Source organism: Octodon degus, unplaced genomic scaffold (assembly GCF_000260255.1).
Source record: "Octodon degus isolate 3935 unplaced genomic scaffold, OctDeg1.0 scaffold00008, whole genome shotgun sequence".
Lineage (NCBI taxonomy): Eukaryota > Metazoa > Chordata > Mammalia > Rodentia > Octodontidae > Octodon > Octodon degus.
In genome coordinates, this window is record NW_004524584.1 from 13,423,601 (window position 1) to 13,445,218 (window position 21,618).

A 21,618-nucleotide genomic window follows, 5' to 3' on the forward strand; every position below is an offset into this window, starting at 1 on the left:
GTACAGACAATTATTTTTCAATGTGTTCTCTTCCTTCTGACACGGAAATCTTACGGGTGAACAGCCTTATTTTTGGTGGGGACATCTGAGAGGATGACCTATGGAACACTGTGTCAAGGTGCCACACACTAGGCTTCAGGCTGGGCACTCCACAAGGGTACACAGCCAAGAGGGCACATGGGAGCTGAGTGTGGCTCTGGTGTGTAAGCTGTGAGTTCTGACCCAGGAAGGAAGGGGAGCTTGCTCTAATTCACACAAAAGCACAGTGGTACCAGAAGAGTCCTTGCTAGTGTTGCATATTCATTTTCTCTTAAGTATAATAAAAAGATCCAAGTATGCATTTCCGGCTCTTCTCTTCCTGTTTGCCAGCCTACACAAGTGTCTGGTTCTGTCTGGGATGAGGAGGAGAAGCCCATGGTGCAGCTCCAGGGGGGCATATGACCACTCCCTGCTGTCTTCTCTCCCCAGGAAAGCTCTCATTGGTGAACATGCTTGGCATCCTCTGCTAAATTGAAGAGTGCTGTTCCCCAGAGATTCCATGTCTTATTTCCAGTTGGCAGCATCCCGTGGGTGGGCGTGCCAGCCAACATCTTGTGATAAGGTTACCCGGGGGCTGGATAACATGGTGCAGCCCAGGGCTTCAGGCTGAGGCTGTCTCTGTCTGATAAACCATACACAGAATTGGGCATGGGGGCAAGCGTTTGTAATCCCAGCAGTCAGAAGGCTTAGGCAGGGCATTTGCCATGAGTTTGAGGACATAGTGAATTCAAGGCCAGCCTGACCTCCAGAGCAAGACAGTGTCTCAAAAAATAAAATAAAAAGAAGTGCATATAGTTTCTTTAAACACACACACACACACACACACACACACGCGCGCGCACACACACACACACACATGTACTTTTGCCAGCAACTCAACGAACCCACCCCTAGGAGCCAGCACAGATTCCTGCCTTTACACACAGACAGAGACACTCCATGCAGCAGTGTTTTCAAGGACTGAGCCCTAATGATTGACCGAGGAAACGAAAGGCTGACCAGGAAACAGACTTTGCAGCCACTTAAAAGGAGGAAGATCTCTGTGAACTAAGGTGTTCATGGTTCATTTATTCACATTAGTTCATTTTCTTGCTAAATGAAGAGGCAAGTTTATGTACAAGTATATTACATTTTATATAAGAAATATGGGAAAGAACAGAAACCTTGAGCCAGTTCTTTGGTATCTATGAAGGATTGAGTTGAGGATCCCATCACCACCACAATCCCAAATCTCTGGGTGCTCAAGTCCCTTATAAAACACAGTGTAATACTTGCATAGAATCTATGCAGCTCTCCCATAGCCTTCATTTTTTGAGATAAAACAAAATCTTTCATTTTCCAATTCATAATTGATCAATTCTTAACATAATGGTTTGTTCAAAATAATACCAATGATGTTTCAATTATATGAATTAATTGATATTTCCATTATGGATACTTTTTGCACCTATGTGTCTGTATGTGTTCTCATATGTAAGTGAAGTGAAGGATAGCAGTGACAGACGAGCCGGGAGAGAGGAGTTCTAATGGTTTTACTATAAATTACACTGTCCATGAAGTAGTATAGTGCTGGTGTGTGCATAGATTAGTTCTAAATGCACATTGTCAAACTCTAGATTAACCACAGGAGATGAACCATAACTATATCCTAAGGAAAGAGATATATTAAAATATGAAATGCTCAACTCAAATCACAGTAAGAAGAAAAAAACAGAAACTAAGAAAAACAGCAACAGATAGAAAAGAGTAGCAAACACTGTAGCTTAATCCACTATATGAGTAATCACTTTGAATGTCAATAAATATAAACACAGGACTTAGAAGACCTCCATGGTCAGATTTGTTTTCAAAAGCAACCCAACTATGTTGTCTACAATAAACTCACTTTGAAAACAAGAACAAGTACTGTTTAAAAGTCCCAATTATGGGCCAGCCTGATAGCTCAGTGGACTAAAGTGCCTGCTTAGGCAGAGCCCAGAGGGTGGAGTTCGATCCCCGTTGTGCTGTGTTGGCCCTGCTCCCAGGGGGTGAATGAGACTGGGCATAATGGTGCACGCCTATAATCTCAGAACTTGGGAGGCTGAAAACAGGAGAATTATTATGAATCCTATCTACATAGTTAGACCCTGTAGACCCTCTCCTAAATACAAAATAAATAAACAAACAAATAAATAAATAAAAGTCCCAGGGGGCCTGCTCCTTAGCTCAGTTCTTTAAGTGGCTGCTTCAACAAAGCAGTCAGGCTCAGGTTGCTGTGGTTCGATCCCCACAACTCAAGCCAGCCAAACCCGCCCTGAAGGCATTCGGAGCAAAAAAAAAAAAAGTCCCAGTTACTAATAACAATGCAAGGGCAATGCTGTGTGAACAGTTGTCGTACTCTGTCTAGAGGACTATGACGGGGAAAAAATCTGTAATAAGAAGTACAGACACCACTTTTCTTTAGCATGTTTTCCTTCTGCTGTTGGTTGAATCCACAGATGCAGAAGGAACACAGAGGACAAATCAGAAACTGATGAGAGTGGCTGCATGTGAGGAAGAAGAATGAAAGGATGTTTCCTCACAGAGCAGCTTTCTGTCTGATTTGGACTTTTGGACTGTGCAAATGCTTTGTTTTCAAAACTCTAAATTTAAATAAGGCTTTCTAAAACACCAATCCCTATAATCATGTACAAATAGAAATGAGGTAACTGCATCTAACTTTTGAATATGGGCTGAGCCTACATTTTTAACAGCTTCATTGACCTACCACAGGTTCACCCTTTTTAAGGTGTACGTCTCAATGGTTTCTGGTAAATTTACAAGTTGGGCCGTTACCATTGTAATCCAATTGCACATTTTTTTTACCATCCCTGAAAGGAGCTGTGCAGTCACTTCCTGTATCTCCAGCAACCTGGCCCCAAGCCTATAGGCACTTGCTAATCTACTTTCTGGGTTTGCTGGTGTGGTTGGTGTCCTTTGTAGAACTGGGCACTGAATTGGGACCTTTACATTGCAAACCCATTTTTTATTTTCTTTATTGTACAATAGGGTCTCACTGAGTCACTAACTGGCTCAGATTTATCTCAAATTTGTGATCCTGGAGTGATGTGCTGACAGGCACCTTACACTCCCAGCTTACTTTCAATCTTCTGTCCATATCTTTTCAGCAGGATACAGTCTAAGGAATAAAACCTAAATGAAAACAAAAAATAAAAGCTTCTGAAACACATCTGAATTGTTACATAATAACTTGCTGTTAATGGTGACATTTTGTTGGGTTTTTTTTAATTTTTTGTTTTATTTATTTGGTACAGGGTCTCATTAGGCAGCTCGGACTCATAGTGATCACCTGTGTCAGCCTCCCCAGCACTGAGATTACGTGTGTGCACCACCATGCCCAGTGGTGGCTGGCATGGAGCACCTGGGGCTCTGGGGCTGGCATGGCACACAGTACAGGGATCAAACCCAAGTTCTTATGCTTAACAGACAGACACTTAGATTGTTGAACTATCTCCCCAGTCCATTAGTGCTAATATTTTCAATGAAAGTTTGAAACTCATTATGCATATTCTAGGGTAAATTAAATAAATGAATTGCTACTGTTATTTAAAAACAAAAAAATCATTATAGGAAACAAATATATATATATATATATATATATATATATATATATATATTCCAGTTGCTGCTGGATTTATGATGGGTTAGTAGAAGTAGCAGCTTCCCTTATGGTAGCTAGGAAGCAGAGAGACAGGGAGAGGCTGGGATTCAGTGTCCCCGTGAAGACACCACCCCAGGGACCTAAATTCCTCCCCCTAGGCCTTGTCTCTTAATGGTTCCATCCTTTCCCAATACCTGTGAACCAAATCTTTAAAATATGAGCCTGGGGCCTGGGACAGAGCTCAGGGGTAGCTTACCGGCCTAGCAAGTGCCAGGCCCTGCCTATTGGCGGATCAGTAAAGTGCTGAAATGGGAGCCTTTGGAGAACATTTCAGATCCAAGTCATAGCAAAAGTGGTGACCTAGGGAAACTCTTTTGCTCAGAAAGTGACATTCACTGGAGATCCCATTGAAAGAATGTAAAAGAGCACGCTACCTGGACAAATTTGGGACAATTTAAGTCTCCCAAGACATAGTGTTGATAGTAGCTTATTACACATGGAATTAAAATGACAGAAGAGAGTTGGTAAAGATGTTAACAAGTGAGGGGGCGAGGGATGGAAGGATACTGGGAAAGCTCTTTTCAAAAGAATGCCAGATGAAAAAGTAGAAGAAGTGACAGGGAAAAAACCCATCATTTACCCCCATAACAATTAATTTGGGCAAAATCATTGTATGCTAAACCCATTGGGTGAAATATGTTGACCACAGAGACATGCAAGCTGTCTTAAAGCACAGAGATATGAAAGCACCATTTCTCGGATCACTGATTTATTATAAAAGAGAGAAATAAATGCCTCTGCACTCTGGAGGCCACTGCCATTGCCCACTGATCACATCCAGTATCCCAGCAGAGAGCAGGTTGACATGCATGTCTTCCCATGGGATGAGGTCAAGTGTTTACAATCCCACTCACAATACTCATTCTTGCCAAAAACTTATTTTCTAGTAGTGGGGGTTGCACCAAAGATTTACACTGAGCTAACCCAGTACCCCCCTTTTTTGAGGCAAGATTTCACTAAGTTTTAAAGTTGAGCAGGCTGGGCTCTAATTTATGACCCTCCTGCCTTAGCTCTCCAGGATGCTGGAATTACAGGTGAAGCTGCCTTTAGCGTCTTGCCTAAAGCATTTAACCTGAGTTTGATCATGAGGAAACAAGTAAACAGATTTGGAATATGAGGTAATTCTATGGGACAACTGGTCTGAGTGCTTCAACAAGGGTCAATATTAAAAAGCGAACACAAAGCCATGAGAGTCTATTTTGTGTGTAAAGGGCTGAAGAGGCCTACCTACCAGATGGGGTCTGTGACTGCTGATCAGATATTAGTCTTTGAACAGAACTCTATAAAGACATTGTAGGACAACTGGGGAGGTTTGGTGTGGCCTGCCTGTGAGATGGTAGTTCAGAATGGCTGTCCCTTTTCTTAGTGCAAACCTCTTATTGGGTTAGTGAGAATGTCCTGGTACATGTGGAAATAATTTTCAGTGATATGTGATGATGTCTATCATTACTTTCAACCCTTTGAGGCCCAGTAAATGTAAATAGGAAAGGAAGAAAACAAATGGGACAAGATGAGCCTGAGTGAAGGGCTATGGATGTGCATGCATTTATTTGTACTTTTCTGTAGCTTTGAATATTTTCAACAGAAAGTTGCAGGAAGAATTTTAGACTTGGGGTAGGGACATTGTATGCTGGGGAGGCTTTTTGCAGCTGTCTTTCCTCCAGCTCGGGCTAGGCCTAGACTGTCTGTTCTGTCATCCACACACCTGTGCCTCCTGACCTAAATGTCTCCTGTTTCTCTCAGGTGAAGACCCACTTGTGGATGATCAAAATGAACGAGATATCAATTCAGTCGCTGGTGTTTTAAAATTGTATTTCCGAGGACTGGAAAACCCACTCTTTCCTAAGGAAAGGTTTCAAGATTTGATATCTACTATTAGTAAGTATTTCCCAGGTGGAATGATCATTTCTTAGACAGATCTGAGTTGAAGTAGCCCTGAGGAACTATCACCTTTCTAGGCACAGAGAGGGATAGTAGAAGTGTGACTCTTGTCCTCAGAACTTAGTGCCCAGTTGTGAAGACCACACGGTTCACAGAAAGAGGGCTACCCAGCTTGGCAAATACCCTGCCCAGCACATGGGAGCTCAGAGAATGTGCAGAGGGAGACTTGGTTTCACAGATCAGACCTAAGTGTGATCTGAGCACATCTTACAGGACAGGTAGATACGGGAATCCTGGGAAGGGTTGGAAACTCAGACAGGAGGATCAACGGGAAGGTGTCCCAGCTAGTACATAGTGCAAGCTGCTGGAAGAGAAGATGGAGCAAGAGGGGGAACCAGCAGGACTTGCAGGGGTTCCAGAGCTTTCCACCTTAGGTGATGGGGAACTATGATGATTTAGGGATCAGGTTAGACAAGGGAAGTGGTGACCATAAACTCACTGGGGGATTCCTCTTCCATCATTAGCCATGAGAGTCCATCTCCCTTTGTGTGAAAGGCCCTTCCTATGCCCATCTACCTTTGTCATGACCTTCTGCTCATTTTTCCAAAGCAGTAAAGCATTTTCCAGAGCTAAACTTCAAGCTCTGTGCTGCGTCTTATAATTTCCAGGCCACAAAGGCCCAATTCTGTCTGAGCTCTGCGTCACTTCCTCAGCCCAATGTCTCCAGAACCCTGTAGTAAGCCTGTTTCTGTGGGCGGGCCTGAGTAAACAAGGATGCTGCCTTGCCCAGGCATTACCTGACCTGAATCACGCCCTGCAAAAGACTCCTCAGTTTCCTCCCAACCCCGTGATTATGTCAAGGAGAAACCCTCACACATCAACCTCCCTTCTAAACATGGAAGGCCAAGGTCTCCAAACCTTGATAGACAACGTCACCTTGTAACTTAGTAACATTGTTTTGCCCTCAGCGTGCAACGCTCCCATCTGTGGTTTTTGATTTCAGGAATTTCTGTTACCCACAGTCCACTGTAATCAGAAAATGTTAAGTGGAAAATGCCAGAAATAATCAGTGCACAAGTTTTAAATAACATTTATTACAGCATACTATTGTAATTTTTCTATCTTATTATTGTTATTAGTCTCTTTCTGTGCCTAATTTATGAATTAAACTTTACCAAAGGTAGGTATGTGTAGAAAAACACAATGCACACAGGGTTTGTCTAGCCGTGTTTTCAGTCATGTACAGCACCTCTTGGAATGTATCCCCCATAGATGAGGGGCTGCATTTCCCATTAACAAAATGGCATAAAGTTTCCTTTCTAAGTAAATGCATTTAAGAAAAGCAACACTAATAGAAAGGGAGCTGGTCCTCAGGTATGAGGGCTTAAAGCTGGGGACATGGAGGGGCTGGGGTGCAGTCTGAGGAGTTTATTTTGAGTAATAATAGACTGAAGCTGAGTGAGGGTGACCAGTACAGGCACAGGGAGATGAGTGGCAGCATCCTTTGCCTGAAAGTGATGAGGTAGACAGGTCACCTAATGTGAGATTTCCCTCTCCAGTACTTTTGGAATTTAGGGCAGAGAGACACAATTTGTGATGTGTCTCACAAATTTAGGACATGAAGAACCCTGGGCCTTGGATGCTAGGTGCCAGTACTGCCCTCGAGTCATTGCAGCACCACAGAGGATGCCCTATGGGTGTTCAAGTGCTCGATGCATCAGGAGTTCTTTGTTGGAGAAGCACTACCCCAGATCATCTTCAGACACATGGGGAAGGGGTGAGAGCTGGAGGCGAGGCCAGCAGGATGGATGTGGAGGCTGCAGAGAGGTCTGGACCAGGGAAAATTACTGGGTGAAAAAAACTGGTGTCATTCTGCACATCAGCCCTGCAGATCACCTCCAGAGCTTCGGCAGCACCAGCCCTCCGTCTCAGGAGCACTTGTCTCCTCTTTCTAAGCCCCCAGCCCCAGTGGAGCTCAGAAACACACCAATGCCTGTCTCTCCATGGCCAAGTCAGAAGTGGGCATCAGAAATGAGATTCTACACCTCTGCCAAGCCTTCTGGCCAGGAGGTAGCTCAACAGCTGGCTGTCTATCTGCCATTCTTTTCTTGAGCCACTACTAATTTAGTAAAACATGATCGCTGCTTGTGTGGTGTGGAACCCAGGGTTCACATGACAGAAATTCAGCCAGCAATAGACCATAAAAGACTGTGTGGGTTCGTGGACTTAAACAGTTTAGGTTGGGCTGGACTTGGACTCTTAGACCTCAGCAGGAACATGTCCTCCCTTTGCCTCTGGGCCAACTTCTTTCTCAGGCAGGATCCTCCTTCCTGGGAGTTCCCAGCTGCTCAGACTTCCCTCTGTCTGAGTCCCAGGCACCTCTCTGCAGGTTTCTCTTGCTCCTGTCTGAGGACCAGCTCTGACTAGCTCCAAGTAGACCAATCCCCGAGCCTGCCCTCTTACTGGGGACTTGATGCTCTGATTGTTCAGTCCAAGATCACATTTGGATCTCGTGAACTGAGATCAGAGCTGGGGACAGGTCCAACCCCTACTGAGGTGGAACTCTGCTCTCTGGAGAGAAAAGACACCCTAAAAACCCCTTTGTGTTGCAGAACTGGAGAACCCAGCTGAGAGGGTGCACCAGATCCAGCAAATTCTCATCACCCTGCCCCGCGTGGTCATCGTGGTCATGAGATACCTCTTTGCTTTCCTCAACCAGTGAGTGCCTGGCCAAGGGACCCCTTGGACTCTGTCCTGGCCTTCTTTGGGAGGGGGTTCCTAGGACTCTTGTGTTCTCTCCTGTATTTGAATAGAGCTTCCTCCTCCCAGAAAGAAACTCCAGGGGAGGATTTGCCTGTCCCAGGTGACTTGTAGGTGCCTCCTCTCTCCTAGCCTCTCCCAGTATAGCGACGAGAACATGATGGATCCCTACAACCTGGCCATCTGCTTCGGGCCCACCCTCATGCACATCCCCGATGGGCAGGACCCTGTGTCCTGCCAGGCACACGTCAATGAAGTCATCAAAACCATCATCATCCATCACGAAGCCATCTTCCCCAGCCCCCGGGAACTCGAGGGACCCGTATATGAAAAATGCATGGCTGGAGGGGAAGAGTATTGGTAAGATGTCATTCTTTTGAATGTTATAATGAACCTTGTCGCCGTTGTTTAACACGAACAGCAAGAAGCCCTTCAGCTTTCTTGCTGCTTCAGAGCCGGTACTTCCATGTACATTTTCTCATCTGAGCTTCACAGCAGCCTTATGTGAGAGATGGATACATCAATAAAGATTGTATTGGGACCAGCAAGCTAGCTCATCAGTTTAATGCATCTGCTTAGGCAAGCTTAGGCAAGCCTAGACACCACTGTTCAATACCCGGCACCACATGGTGTGCTAATCCCGCCCCCAGGGTGGACTGAACCAGCTACAAAAAAAAAAAAAAAAAAAAAGACTGTGAGTGGACAGAAATGCAGTTCATACTTCCCTAAGTCAGACCTGATGTTGGTTGACTTAACTAGAAAGTCAGGGCAGGAGGACATCATCAGGTGTAGCTGGATCCTTCGGGTAGCCAGATCTAGAACTCGGTCCTGCCATCACCATCCCTTGACACTCTCACCTGTGCTCATGCACAGCCTCTCCCTCTGTGCTCACGAGAAGGTAACCAACGGCTCCAGCTTTAAAACCTGTTTTAAGTATCCTCACTAGAAAAAGAGCTTCTCCTTCCCAAATGTTCCAGTGCAAGCTGGAGAAACACTTGGGTCTGGTGGGGCCATCACACGGGGAGCAGAGCTGCTGCTGCTGTTGCTGCTGCTGCTGCTGCTGCCGAGGTTTGCTGCAAGCTTGCCTCAGAAAGTAGAGGGGTCAGTGACCTTCCCAAAACTCCTGAGTCAAAGTGACACTGCCACCCCTGTAACCTCTCTCCCAAGAGCTCTGTCTTCAGGACGGGGCATGCTGGCTTCTCTCGGTGACCTCTCCAGGCAGCAGTCACTGCTAACTTATCCTGTCTTGAAGACATGCAGTTCAACATACCAAGTGAAAAAGACTGGCCAAAGAGTAACTACCGATTTTTAATTTCCAACCCAGGACAGCACACAGCTGTGTACTGAGGTCTTATCTACACTGCCACCAGCCAGACATTTGGCAGGAATTAGGGTGTGACTGCAAAGCACACCTGGACTCTTGAGTTACCTCTATGCTGGGGAAGATGTGGGCAGCTGTTTCCAAAAAGGGAGGTGTTCTAGTTCCATTGCCCTGCATATGCACCTCCCCACATGGAAGCCGGGTGTGTGAGGTCTGACCACAGCTCTGTCCTCACTGGGGGGCTCTGGGAACAAAGATATCCCTGATTTGTAACAGAAGCATTGTTCTACAAAACGGAAGCCTCTCTCTCTCTCTCTCTCTCTCTCTCTCTCTCTCTCTCTCTCTCCCCTCCCCTCCCCCCTGTCAATGCCAGTTCTTTTTCTTTGGTTTAATAGGTTTGTTCTAAAGAGACCTACACACCTTAAATCTTACCAAATAACCATATACAACAGCAGTGCTTTTTCAATCCCATTTGCTTCCCATGAGCATGGAAAACTATTACTTACATGGTAATTTTGGAAATGTCTTCAAAGCTGAGGTGGGAAATTTGGCTGAAGGCCTCAGCACAGCGAGCAGCATGCATTCACTGGACAAATGGTCCTTGAGCTCCACTGTGGTCCTGGTTCCATGCTGGGGAGCAGGGATGGGATCCTGGTGCAGGGAGTTGTGATGGAGCCAGAGGCAGGTGGTTGGGAAGGGCTTGGAATTAGGGACTGAGCTGACAGCAGGGCAACTGGAGCTAGCTCTGTAAGGGGTGGGAGGAGAAGGTTCTATGCTTGGAGAGTTCAGTAAAAGGACAAGTGGGTCAATGCAGCTGGTGTGTATGGCACAGGAATGGGAAGAACAAGGTTCCCTGGTTGGACACTATTGGGTCCAGACCTGATTTAAGAGACAGTGAAGAGCTTTTCATAGTGAAGTCCCTCTGCCTTTAAAGGACACTGCCAGTGTTACCTCCTCTGAGAAGCCTTCCATGATTGCTTTATGTAGACTTCCCCTGCTCTTCTTGTCTCTGCCAACATCCTACACAGCTCTGTTTCAGCTGGCAACTGTATTATTTACTGACCTATTTTTGTGAGCTGTTTTCTTATCCCCCTCCCTGGAAAGTAAGCAGTGCAGCCACAGGCCTTGTCCCTTCCTGTCGTGGCACCCTCATGCCTAGCACAGCAGTATACATTATGACCTTTAGTGGTTCAATGAACCCAACACCAACTGTGTGAGCAATTGGCCTTAGCAAGTGCACGGTCTAGCCACAGATGGCAGGGGTGACGTACTTCCAGGACATACCTTGGGCACATCGTGGTGGCTAGCGTGCATACACTGCCCAGAGAGAGCAGCCCCCAACCCCCAAACTGGGGATGAAGCCCAAGACCTCTGCACGGAGCTGCATCCCAGCCACTTCTATTATTTGAGCCAGGGTCTCACTAAATTTCCCAGGCTCGCCTTGAACGTGTGACCCTTTCATCTCAGTCTCCCACAGAACTGGGATTAAGGCAGGCAACACCACACTGTGAGACAAGTGGATCCAGGCCAAGTGAAATGACTCACAGTAACCCGAGGGTCCTTTTTGTTCTGGCCTGAGGACCTTCTAGTGATAAATGTAGAATCTGGTCTCCACTGTCCAGCTCCTACCGGACATGCTAGCCTTGTCTAAGTCCACCATCTGTTTCCATAGCAGAATACCTGAGGCTAAGTAATTCAAGTGAACAGAAATTTTTATGAGCCATTGTTCTGGAGGTTGGAAATCTGAGAATATGGTGCCAGCATCTGTGCTGCGCCACCCCATGGAACAGCTGAGGGGCAAAACACCAAGAGTGAGAGAGTGAGCAACATCAGGTCAAACGTGCTCTGGTAACAGCCTGTTCTCGTACAGCTGACCCACTGCTGCGATAGCCACATCAATCTACCAATAAGGGCAGAGCCCCCTCCCAACCTAGTTGTACTGGGGATAAAGTTTCCAACCCATGACCTTTGGGAGACACGTCCAAAGCATTGACCATCTTCACCCAGAAGAGAGCCCAGCAAGTTCCAGAGCCAGGAGGGAGCTGAGGGAGGGGCTTAGAGGGGTGTCTGATTAGAAGATCCAAGGGTGGTTAGATGGAAAGCTAGACAGATGTGAGCCTGGGCCAGCTCCGGATGAGGGCCCAGAGGTGGTTGGGCAGCTGCCACTGGGAATCTGGAAGTCCTGTGAGTGTACCAGCCCTATCCTGAGTCCCGTCCCTGTGTTTCCTTGCAGTGACAGCCCACACAGTGAGCCAGGGACCATTGATGAAGTTGACCATGACAATGGCACAGAGCCTCACACTAGTGATGAAGGTGAGTATGGGGAGCCCAGGCCAGAGGCCTTACCTGCGGGCCCCTCATGTAGCTTCCTGGACTGGACTTCCAGCTTGCCACACCTACACAACCATCCCTCAGAAGAGGTGAGGACCCCCAAAACTATTCTCATTGGGTGCCCCAGGCCCCTAATGCCTCAAGTGGGGGCCTCACTGCACTCCATACCTGACCCGCATCTGCCTTCATGTATCCTTCTGGCTCAGGTACAAATCTTAAGGGACAAGAGTGTCAAGTAGGAAGCACCTACTATCCCTCCCTGGGAGGATCTGTGTTTGGGCCTGAGACTTGGCAATGAATAAGGCAGGTCCTCGAGGAGTTCCCAGCCTGTCACAAAACCTTGACAAATTGCAAGCAGCTCCTCATGGCACAGAGTGGCAGTGCCAGGTGACAGGTGCCTCCGCAGTGCAGGGGCCACCCCAGCATGAAGTCTAGCTAGGATGAGGCCTCAGACAGTGTGTGGAAAAAGACTGGAGGGCGAGGGGACACTGAGGTAGCTGCCGATCCCGCCGCCCCTATAGACAAGGAAAGAGAGTCAGTTTGTCTCCCAGGTTCCTGGACAGCACAGATAGCACTCAAGGAACGTGGCCGCTAGCCAGGCTATGCAGCACAGTCATTCTTGGTGAGCTGGCCCTAAATTTCTTAGGGGTCCATTGGAATGTCTTAATTTCTTTTAAATGAAGAATAAATAATATGATATTCCACCTGGATTATATTCGTTCTTACACTAATGCAGCAGTCGTAAAGTGTAATTTTGAACGTATTCTTTTTAACAGAGGAAGAGGCTCGGGCTGGGGAGGAGGTGGGGTGCCATGGCAACAATCACATAGCCCGATACGGACTGAGGGTATGCATCCTGTCCTCATGCCATGTTTCACTTCCGGTTTTGTCTTCTAGTAGTGGAGGTGGAACTCAGGGATGTCCTGCCACCAAGCTATATCCCCAGCCTTTCTAGTTTTTATTTTGAATCAAGGTCTCTTTGAGTTTCCTAGGCTGAACCCAAATATACGACCCTCCCACCTCAGCCTTCCAACTACCCTCAATTACAGATGTACACCACTGCACCTGTCTTGTAGTTTTACTTTAAGAAATTGCGTAGGGGCCGGCAAGATAGCTCAGCAGACTAAAGCACTTGCTTAGGCAAAGGCAGGAACTGCAGTTTGATCCCCAGCACCACATGCTGTGCCAGCCCAGAGGCCAGGGTGGGCTAAGCCAGCTACAAAAAAAATGATTGGTTAGAAGTTGGATACCTGTAATCCCAGCACTCTGGGAGGCTAAGGTAGGAGAATTGCAAATTCAAGCTCAGTCTGAGTTACTAAGTGACCTAATAAGATACTCCTTCAAAATTCAATGTAAAAATAATAAAATGAAATGTTGGGGGATCCCAGCATCACCAGAAAAAGAAAAAGGAAGAAAAACCAAAGCCTCAAGGATTATTACGACTTGGCAGCTCCTTTACTTGGCCTTAGTGCTTCTCTTGTTGGCCAGCATGTCTGTCAAGAGAGCTGGACTGGTACCCAGGTTAAGGTTTTTGGGCTGGAAAAAGGTAAGCTCAGGGCCAGCCTGATAGCTCATTGGACCAAAGCACCAGCTTAGGCAGAGTGCAGCTGCCAGGATTCGATCCCCGGAATGCTGCGCCAGCCCTGCCCCTGGGGCACACTGAGATGGCAATTAAAGTTGGGCATGGTGGCACACGCCTGTAATCCCGGCACTTGGGAGACTGAAAACAGGAGAAACCCCACGAGTCTGATCTACATAGTGAGACCCTGTAAACCCTGTCCTAAATGCAGAAAAATTAAAAAAATAAAAAAGATAAGCTCGATGGGTTTTCCCTTTTCAGTAGGACTGTTTTAGTTGCTAATGTCAGAATCCACAATTCAGAGGGACTTAAGCACAAGAGGGACTCAGCTCATGCAGGCAGCCCCAGAAGGATCTGACTTCAGACACAGCTTGATTCAGGAGCACAGAGGATGTTGTCAGGACGTGGAGTCCCCCTTCCTGCATCCCTCCCTGCTAGTTTTGTTCTAATACAGAATCTTCTTAGGGAGTGCTCTATGGCAGTTCCAGGCTTTCGCTATTCTTACCAAAAGCCTCAATGGAAAGGAGCTTGATTTTCATTACGGCCCCACAGAAGGATCTGGGACAGTGTCTCCCCACACTGCCTTGCGTTGCACACCCAGGCATGACTTCATCACTAGGGCCAGAGAGGGAATTGGGTCACAAAAAGCAAACCCACATGTCCCATTTCATTAGAATCCAGAATCTCGAGTTGTCCTGAACTGAAAAAAAGCTCTGGGAAGTCCTCCCTGCAGATGTGAGGGCAGCTGCCTGCTGCTTATTCTCTCTCCTCTTTTTCCTTTCCTTCTCCTATTCTGCTCCCTTTCTCCCCTTGTTCTCCTTCTGTTGCTCTTTTTATTTCTGAATTTCTCTCACTTGTTATCTCTCTGTGTCTCTGGGTTTTTTCTCTCAGTTCTGTCTGTCTCTCTCTTCTTTTTTCTTTCCTCCTCTTCCCTACCCTTAATCCCCTCCTCACTTCCCTTGGTCTACCACTGCCTAGCTCCCTCTTGCTCTAGATCCTTCTTTCAGCCTCACCACTTCCACTGGGAAAAGCAGCTCACTGTTGACAGGAAGGGATGGTGTTTCAGAGCCAAGCCCTGATACTGCAAAACATGGCATCTGCTGGACAGAAGCTGGCCCACGAACAGGACTGATGCCCTCCAAAGACTCTTCTTTTGTGATTTGAGCCATCTCTTTGTTTCTTGGTTTACTTAAAGGTTTTGCCCTTTCATTAATCTTTCTTTTCAAACAATCACCTTTGGATTTTGTTGGCTTTCCCTGTTATTCTATTCTTTATTTCATTAAATTATGTTCTGTTCTTCTTGCTTGATGTAGGTTTAGCTTATACTTTTTTCAGTATCTTAATGTAGAAGTACATGTTACTACTTGGAAATATTTTTCTCAATACAGACATTTTATAGTTATAATTTCTTTCTAAACTGCACCCTAAAAATCTGAGTGTATTATGTACTCATTTTTATTCTTCACATGTACTAGTGCACTCTTTTTTGTGTGTGTACGCCTTTAAATTATAATAGGTAGTCACTTGTGTTTTGCCCAAAAAAAGTCTTAGTATTGTTGTAAGATTTTTGTTGTTGTTGTTGTTGTTGTTGTTTTTTGTTTTTTTAGGGAAGGATCTACAGAGTGTTCAGGGTCGCACTACTAGATTGGACTCATAGAAATCCGCCTGTTTACAGCCTCCCAAGAGCTGGGATTGCAGGCAGGTGCCACCACACCCAGTCTCAATTGCTGTCTCAGCTTGCCTCAAAGGTGAGGACAGCACAGCAGGCCCCAGGGATTGAAACCCTGACCCCTGTGCCTGCTTGCAGGCACTTTACTCCACTGAGCTATTTGGCTGACCCAGGATGGTTTTAATAGTGACAGATTTTTATCAGTTTTTAAAACTTGGGAAATCTAGACTGGGCATGGTGGCATGCACCTATAAATCCCAATGCTTGGGAGGCAGAAAACAGAGGATCACTAGTAGTCCAATCTGTATAGTGAGACCCTGTACTAAATACGTTTAAAAAAAAACCCTTAGAAAATCCTTTCATTACATTTTTGAAAGATAATTTTACCAGCTATCATATTTTTTGGTTGGCAATTATTTTCTTCAAGCACTTTGATCATGATATTCCACTACCTCCTGGAATCCATAGTTTCCATCAAGAAATCAGCTGTAGATCTTAGCAAAGTCTTGTTTTTCTCTTGCTGTTATCAAGATTGTATCCTTGTATCTGGTTTTCACCATTTTCACTGTGGTTTGTCTGCTTGTGACTCTCTTACATTTTATTCTGCTTAGAGTTTATTGAGTTTTCTGGCTGTGTTGAGTTTCATGGCTATGTTTTTCAGTAAACTTGTGAAGTTTGTAGACATTATTTCTTCAATTTTTTCCTACTCTTATTGCCTCCCCTTCATTGTTGGCATTCATCGTATACACTACAGTACACCTACTAGTGCACAAGTTTCTCTGAAGCTGTATTCACTTTTCCTCATTCTTTTTTTTCATTCATCAGCATGCATAATCTCAATCAGGATATTAAGTTCAATAAATCTTTCTTCCACCTGTTCAAGTCTTTTGTGTCCCTCTTGTAAATTTTTTTTTCATTTTAGTTATTGTACTTCATAATTCTATAATTTCATCTATCTGAGGCTTAGGAAAACTAGGTTGCTAAGATCATACAGCTCAAAAGTGAGAAAGTCAGGTGTTCTGATCCTAACCTGTGTGGGACAGGTAGATGGATGGAAATGAGATCACATACAATGGATGGAAAACATAGAGTCTCAAGGAGGTTAGCACTTAGAAAATGTCTTCAGGCTAGAGAAAGCAGGGCTTGCTTTTGCTATCCTTTTGTACTATAAATAAAACCTAGAGTGGTGGTAGATGCCTGTAATTTCAACTACTTGGGAAGCTGAAGCAAGAGAATCACAGATCTGTGCTCAACCTCGGCGACTTAGTGAGACCAATCTGAAAAATAAAATTCAAAGAAAAAAGAGCCCAAAATGTGGTTTAATGGTAGAACACTTGCCTACCTGTACAGGAGCTTTGGTTCAATCTCCAACACTGCAAATAAAAATTAATTAATAATTAAATAACTTTAGGGTTGCCTTAAAATATAAATTTTTAAGCAAGCATGGGCACCTCTTAGGAGACAGACTATGACATGTATTAACTAAATAGTAAGCACAGTCCCCCTGCTTCATGAAAAATTTCTTTCCCAAATATCACCAGCTATATGGTCTTACACATATCATTAAAACCTTTTGCCACCTAGATTTCTTCTCTGATCCTCTCTAGCAAGCTGAGTCCATTAGTAATTATAATCATGGTTATGACAGCTACTGTCAGCTGAGAATTGGAAATCCAAGATCAAGGTGCTGTATCAGGGTTTACATGGGGACAGGGCTCTTTTCCTTGCTTGTAGATGGCTGCCTTCTCACTGTATCTGCCCACAGCCTCTCTCCTCTGCCCACGCAGGGAGAGACATCTTGGTATCTTTCCTCATCTTCTTGTAAGGACACCAGTTCTAGTGGGTTAGTGCCCTACAATGTATTCACTAGCACTTCAATTCTAACTGTTGAAAATCCTAACTATTGAACTAAAGGTCCCATTTCCAAATATAGTCACACTGCGCATTAGGGCTTCCATGTGTTAATGTTGATGGGGACACAATTCAGTCCATCAAAATGAGCTTGAAGATTCTGGAACCCTTAAAACTTATGTGTCACATTTTGTACACACACATCTTTTGATCTCTCAAAAGTTTAAAAAAAACCAGAAGTGTGGAAAAGAAGGGAAGGGCTCATGGGAAACAAGAACTAGAATTTAGAATAAGATGTAAAAGAAAAAGAAATTTCTTCAAATACTGTCTTTTTTTATTTTTTATTTTAGGAAAGTATCTACAGGGTGTTCAGGGTCTCACTACTAGATCGGATTCATAGTGATCTGCCTATTTACAGCCTCCCAAGAGCTGGGATTACATGCATGTGCCACCGCACCCAGTCTCAATTGCCATCTCAGTGTGCCCTGCAGACAGGACCAGCATGGCAGACCCAGGGATCAAACCCCCAGCCTCTGTGCCTGCTTGTAGGCACTTTAATCTGCTGAGCTATTTGGCCAGCCCTCAAATATTGTCTTAATGAATGTTTAAAAGTTGAGAGCAATAGAGACAATGGAAAATAGGAATCTGGTATGTTTGTGCCCATGGACATCTTGAGAAGTTAGACAGCTGGCCTGAGATCAGTAGGGAGATCAGAGCCTAGAACCCCAGTGTCCCCAGTACATATGCTTACCAGTCAAGGCACCTGTCCTGCCTGTAGCAGCCAGAGCATCCCATGGGCCTCCTGGGGTATCCCTGTGCTGACCTACGGATGCTCTTTCCCTTGTTTTCCTTCCAGAAGTGGAGCAGATAGAAGCCATTGCCAAGTTTGATTATGTGGGGCGGTCCCCACGTGAGCTGTCTTTCAAGAAGGGAGCCTCACTGCTCCTGTACCACCGTGCCTCTGAGGACTGGTGGGAGGGCCGTCACAATGGCGTGGATGGACTCATCCCTCATCAGTACATAGTTGTACAAGACATGTGAGTAGGAACTGGAAACCATCTTGAAAGAGCACAGTGATAGACTGGTGATGTCTGCAGTGGCGCCTGAAGGGGAGTGCTTGGTTGTATGTGCTGGCATAATAGATTTGATGTTCTCTAAGAATGGATCATACCCCACTTCCCTTTAAATAGCAATCTACTTAGCAAATATTCACATTATGGAGCCTTCAGAGCACATGGTGACGTGTATAGTGCTCCTGGCTGACCATCCTGATCCATCAGGCAGCCTCTGGACTCTTCACCACCATGGTTCATGGTGCCCACCAGATCTTACCATATCCCATCTCCTGTCTTCCTGTAATCCACCCCCTCTTAGCTGCCCACTGTTCTGTCCTCTGACAGGGCCTTCTCAATGGGATGGGCAGAAATAAGCACATTCTTGTATATTTATAATTTCAAGAATTAAGAAAAGTTCCACACCCCAAGTACCTAGCCCTTAGCAAGTCTACATTTTCCATCCCTTTGAGCCAACAAAGGTTTTTTCCTGTATGTACATTCCCTGCAAAACCTGGGTGCAGGGAAACTGATTTATCATGGAAGCAGCCATAAACCTCATAGCAAGAGGACCGATGTTTTAATGAGACAGAGGAAAGTCCAAGCCAGAGAAAAGGTCAAATGTTGAATGCTAAGAGGAATGCTGCAGTGGAAGGCCCTCAGCTGCCACCCAGTGTCTCTAGGTCCCCAGGGTAGGGTATGTCACTGGGAGAAAAAGGGCTGTGGAAAGAGGCTGGCAAGGCCCCTTGTGAACTCGAGCCCCTCACAGTTGTTTTCCAGTGTGGGTGGGGATCTGAGGAATGAAATCACCTTTTTCCCCCTGCTTAGTCCTGACTCACTTCTGGAGCCACACAGAGACCCAGAGCTGGCAACTTCTTTGCTCAGTGTGCAGCCACCACCTCCAGCTTCTTCAGCACCCCTGCAGCTCTCAGTCTGGCTTAGTTTAGGACACAGCCTGGGAGAAGAGAACAAGCAAGAGCAGGGGAGAGGAGAGCTGGGTGTGGAGAAACCCTGCTGGCAGCAGCATGGCAGTGGGTATGCATGGGAGAGGGTGGCCCCCTCAGGCATGGGCACATTGTATAGGTGTGTGTCAACTCTGCTCCTCAGACACTTGACGAGGAGCCCTGTGTGGCCTGGGTCCTCTGTAGGGAGGCTCCTCCAGGTCATGTCTCTCTTCTCCCCAGGGATGATGCCTTCTCTGACAGCTTGAGCCAAAAGGCTGATAGCGAGGCCAGCAGTGGACCACTGCTGGATGACAAGGCCTCCTCCAAGAACGACCTCCAGTCCCCTACGGAGCACATTTCAGACTACGGCTTTGGGGGTGTGATGGGCCGGTAGGAAACACTGGTTCATTTTACTGCTTCCGCTCACATCTGAATTGGGAGAAATAAGAGGGCAGGAGAGAAAACGAGGCTGTTGCTTTGCGTTGTATGTAGCAGGAGATCTTAGGCTCAGTGGGGCAGGCCGGTTGGAGTGGTTCAGGAGAGCAATGAACAAAGCTCTCCAGGTTTTGGTAAGGGGCCAAGGAGAAGGGAGAAAGGCATGTATTGGGAACCCAGTGCTCTTTCTTTAAAATAATAATAATAATGAATGAGACAGAGGGAGAGAAACTGGAGAGTATTTTCCTCCCTCTTCCTCTTCCTGCGCCTCCTCCCAGCTTTCTATTGAAGACTTCCATTGTTACCTAGAACCTTAGTGCAGAGCTCACACACCCGAGATGCACCACATAAACAGGAAGGCTGCACTTACGCATGACCTTTACCAGCAAGGGGCTGCCCCGTCCATCTGAGAATAGGTATAGTCCCAAAATGTGGCTGTTAAATACAATATAAACAAAGATAAGACCATTGTCTACAACTGACAGTTACCTACACTTTATTTTCAATGGGCCCTCAAAATGTCTTACCTGCTGGGTGCAGGGGCCACACCTGTAATCCCAGCCCAGGAGGCTGAGACAGGAGGTCGGCAAGTTCCAGCTCTTCCTGAACAACTTACTGTCTTAGAGAGACCTGGCCTCAACAACATCAACAACAAAAAAGTCACTCAGTTAAGTTGTTTTTTTTTTTTTTTTCTAGTAGCAGTGCTGTGTATTTGATCCACATGTGAAAGTCTTTGCAGACAGAGCCAAAAAAGCAGTCACAGAGGGAGCACACGGTTACAAGTTTATTTCAGCTGAAGTCTTGATACCTCTTTTCAGCATTTTCTATTCAGTTCATCAAAGAACAGGACATCATGATGGTGATGGAGCTGAGGGGGTGGGGAAGCAGAAGGCTGGGGAGGGGGAGATAAGCACCCTGGTCCTGAACCTCTGGGAGGACCATCTCTTCTCCTGCTTGTCTTCTCCTTGCCTTCTTCCCTGCTCATCTCCGCTCTTCTGGCTCTTTCTCACTCAGTGCCTCTTCCTCTCCTACCACTGCTTTGGTCCTGTTGGGCACCCACAGTGCTGCTTAGCTTGGCTGGGGCCACAGGATCTGAAGTGTGGCTGACTTCATTGAATGTGGTCCCTACTCACACCATTCCCAGCATATAGCCCCCTTCCTTCCCCTCCACTCCAGCCCTCCCTCTCTCCCTCCCTCCCTCCCTCCCTCACCTGGGCCTCTGTGAGTACAACAAAATCTATTATCTTCAAGGTGCATTCAGACTCAATGAAACTGGGCAAAGAACATCACATCCATCAAGCAGATGAACAGAGTGGATCTAACCCGGAGCTCAGGAGAACACATACTGACACACATATACACTCCCACCATTTTTCACACCCATGGGATCTCCCCAGGGTGGGAGAGGGCACCAGAGGCAGAAAAGATGCATCCACAGTGCAAGGACTCTGAAATGACTAGCTTTCCAAGATCAGCAAAGCCTTATGGGCATAGCCCTGTGCTGGGGGAGGTTGGGGGTGGGTAGCCACAGTGAATAGGCCTCAGCTCCCAGGAGCCCCGCCTGTGGTTGCATGGTGCTGATGACTTTTGGTGGAGTCAAGCCTCAATGCTTCAGACCTGTTAGAAGCCCATTGGGATCATTGAAATATCTCAAAAGCTTCAGGATATATCATGGCCCATAACCCCAACTAAGCTCCATCAAAGTGTTTCCAAGCTGAAACCCTCCTGGTTCTGACCTAACATGCAGATGAGTGGTTTTGTAGTCAGCATCTTTGCTGTCTGCAGCTTGGAAGCTCTAGGCTCTGCCTCCTGTATGCTGTTCCTTCTGAGCAGCTCCTTTCGTTAGCCAGCTGTGCAGTCTGACGTTGAGGCTTCACTACACCCACCCTAGAGCAGTGTGCGGTGTGTGACATGGACATTGACCGACCCCTGCTGAGACCGGCCAGGGTTGACTTCTGCCCCTGCCCCTGCCCCTGGCTCCTTTGCAGAGTGCGGTTGCGATCGGATGGAGCGGCCATACCAAGGCGCCGAAGTGGTGGCGACACACACAGTCCAC

At 46.3% G+C, this 21,618-nt stretch overlaps 1 protein-coding gene across 1 annotated transcript in view; it reads left to right on the forward strand.

The window, feature by feature from the left end:
* Srgap3 (SLIT-ROBO Rho GTPase activating protein 3) overlaps positions 1–21,618 on the forward strand; it is a 242,316-nt gene that overhangs the window by 210,823 nt on the left and 9,875 nt on the right. Inside the window, exons 14-20 of the mRNA XM_023704533.1 lie at positions 5,483–5,617; positions 8,233–8,338; positions 8,513–8,740; positions 11,935–12,014; positions 17,988–18,168; positions 19,368–19,517; positions 21,551–21,612. Coding sequence (XP_023560301.1) covers positions 5,483–5,617; positions 8,233–8,338; positions 8,513–8,740; positions 11,935–12,014; positions 17,988–18,168; positions 19,368–19,517; positions 21,551–21,612 — 942 coding nt within the window. The remainder of the gene's footprint in view (positions 1–5,482; positions 5,618–8,232; positions 8,339–8,512; positions 8,741–11,934; positions 12,015–17,987; positions 18,169–19,367; positions 19,518–21,550; positions 21,613–21,618) is intronic.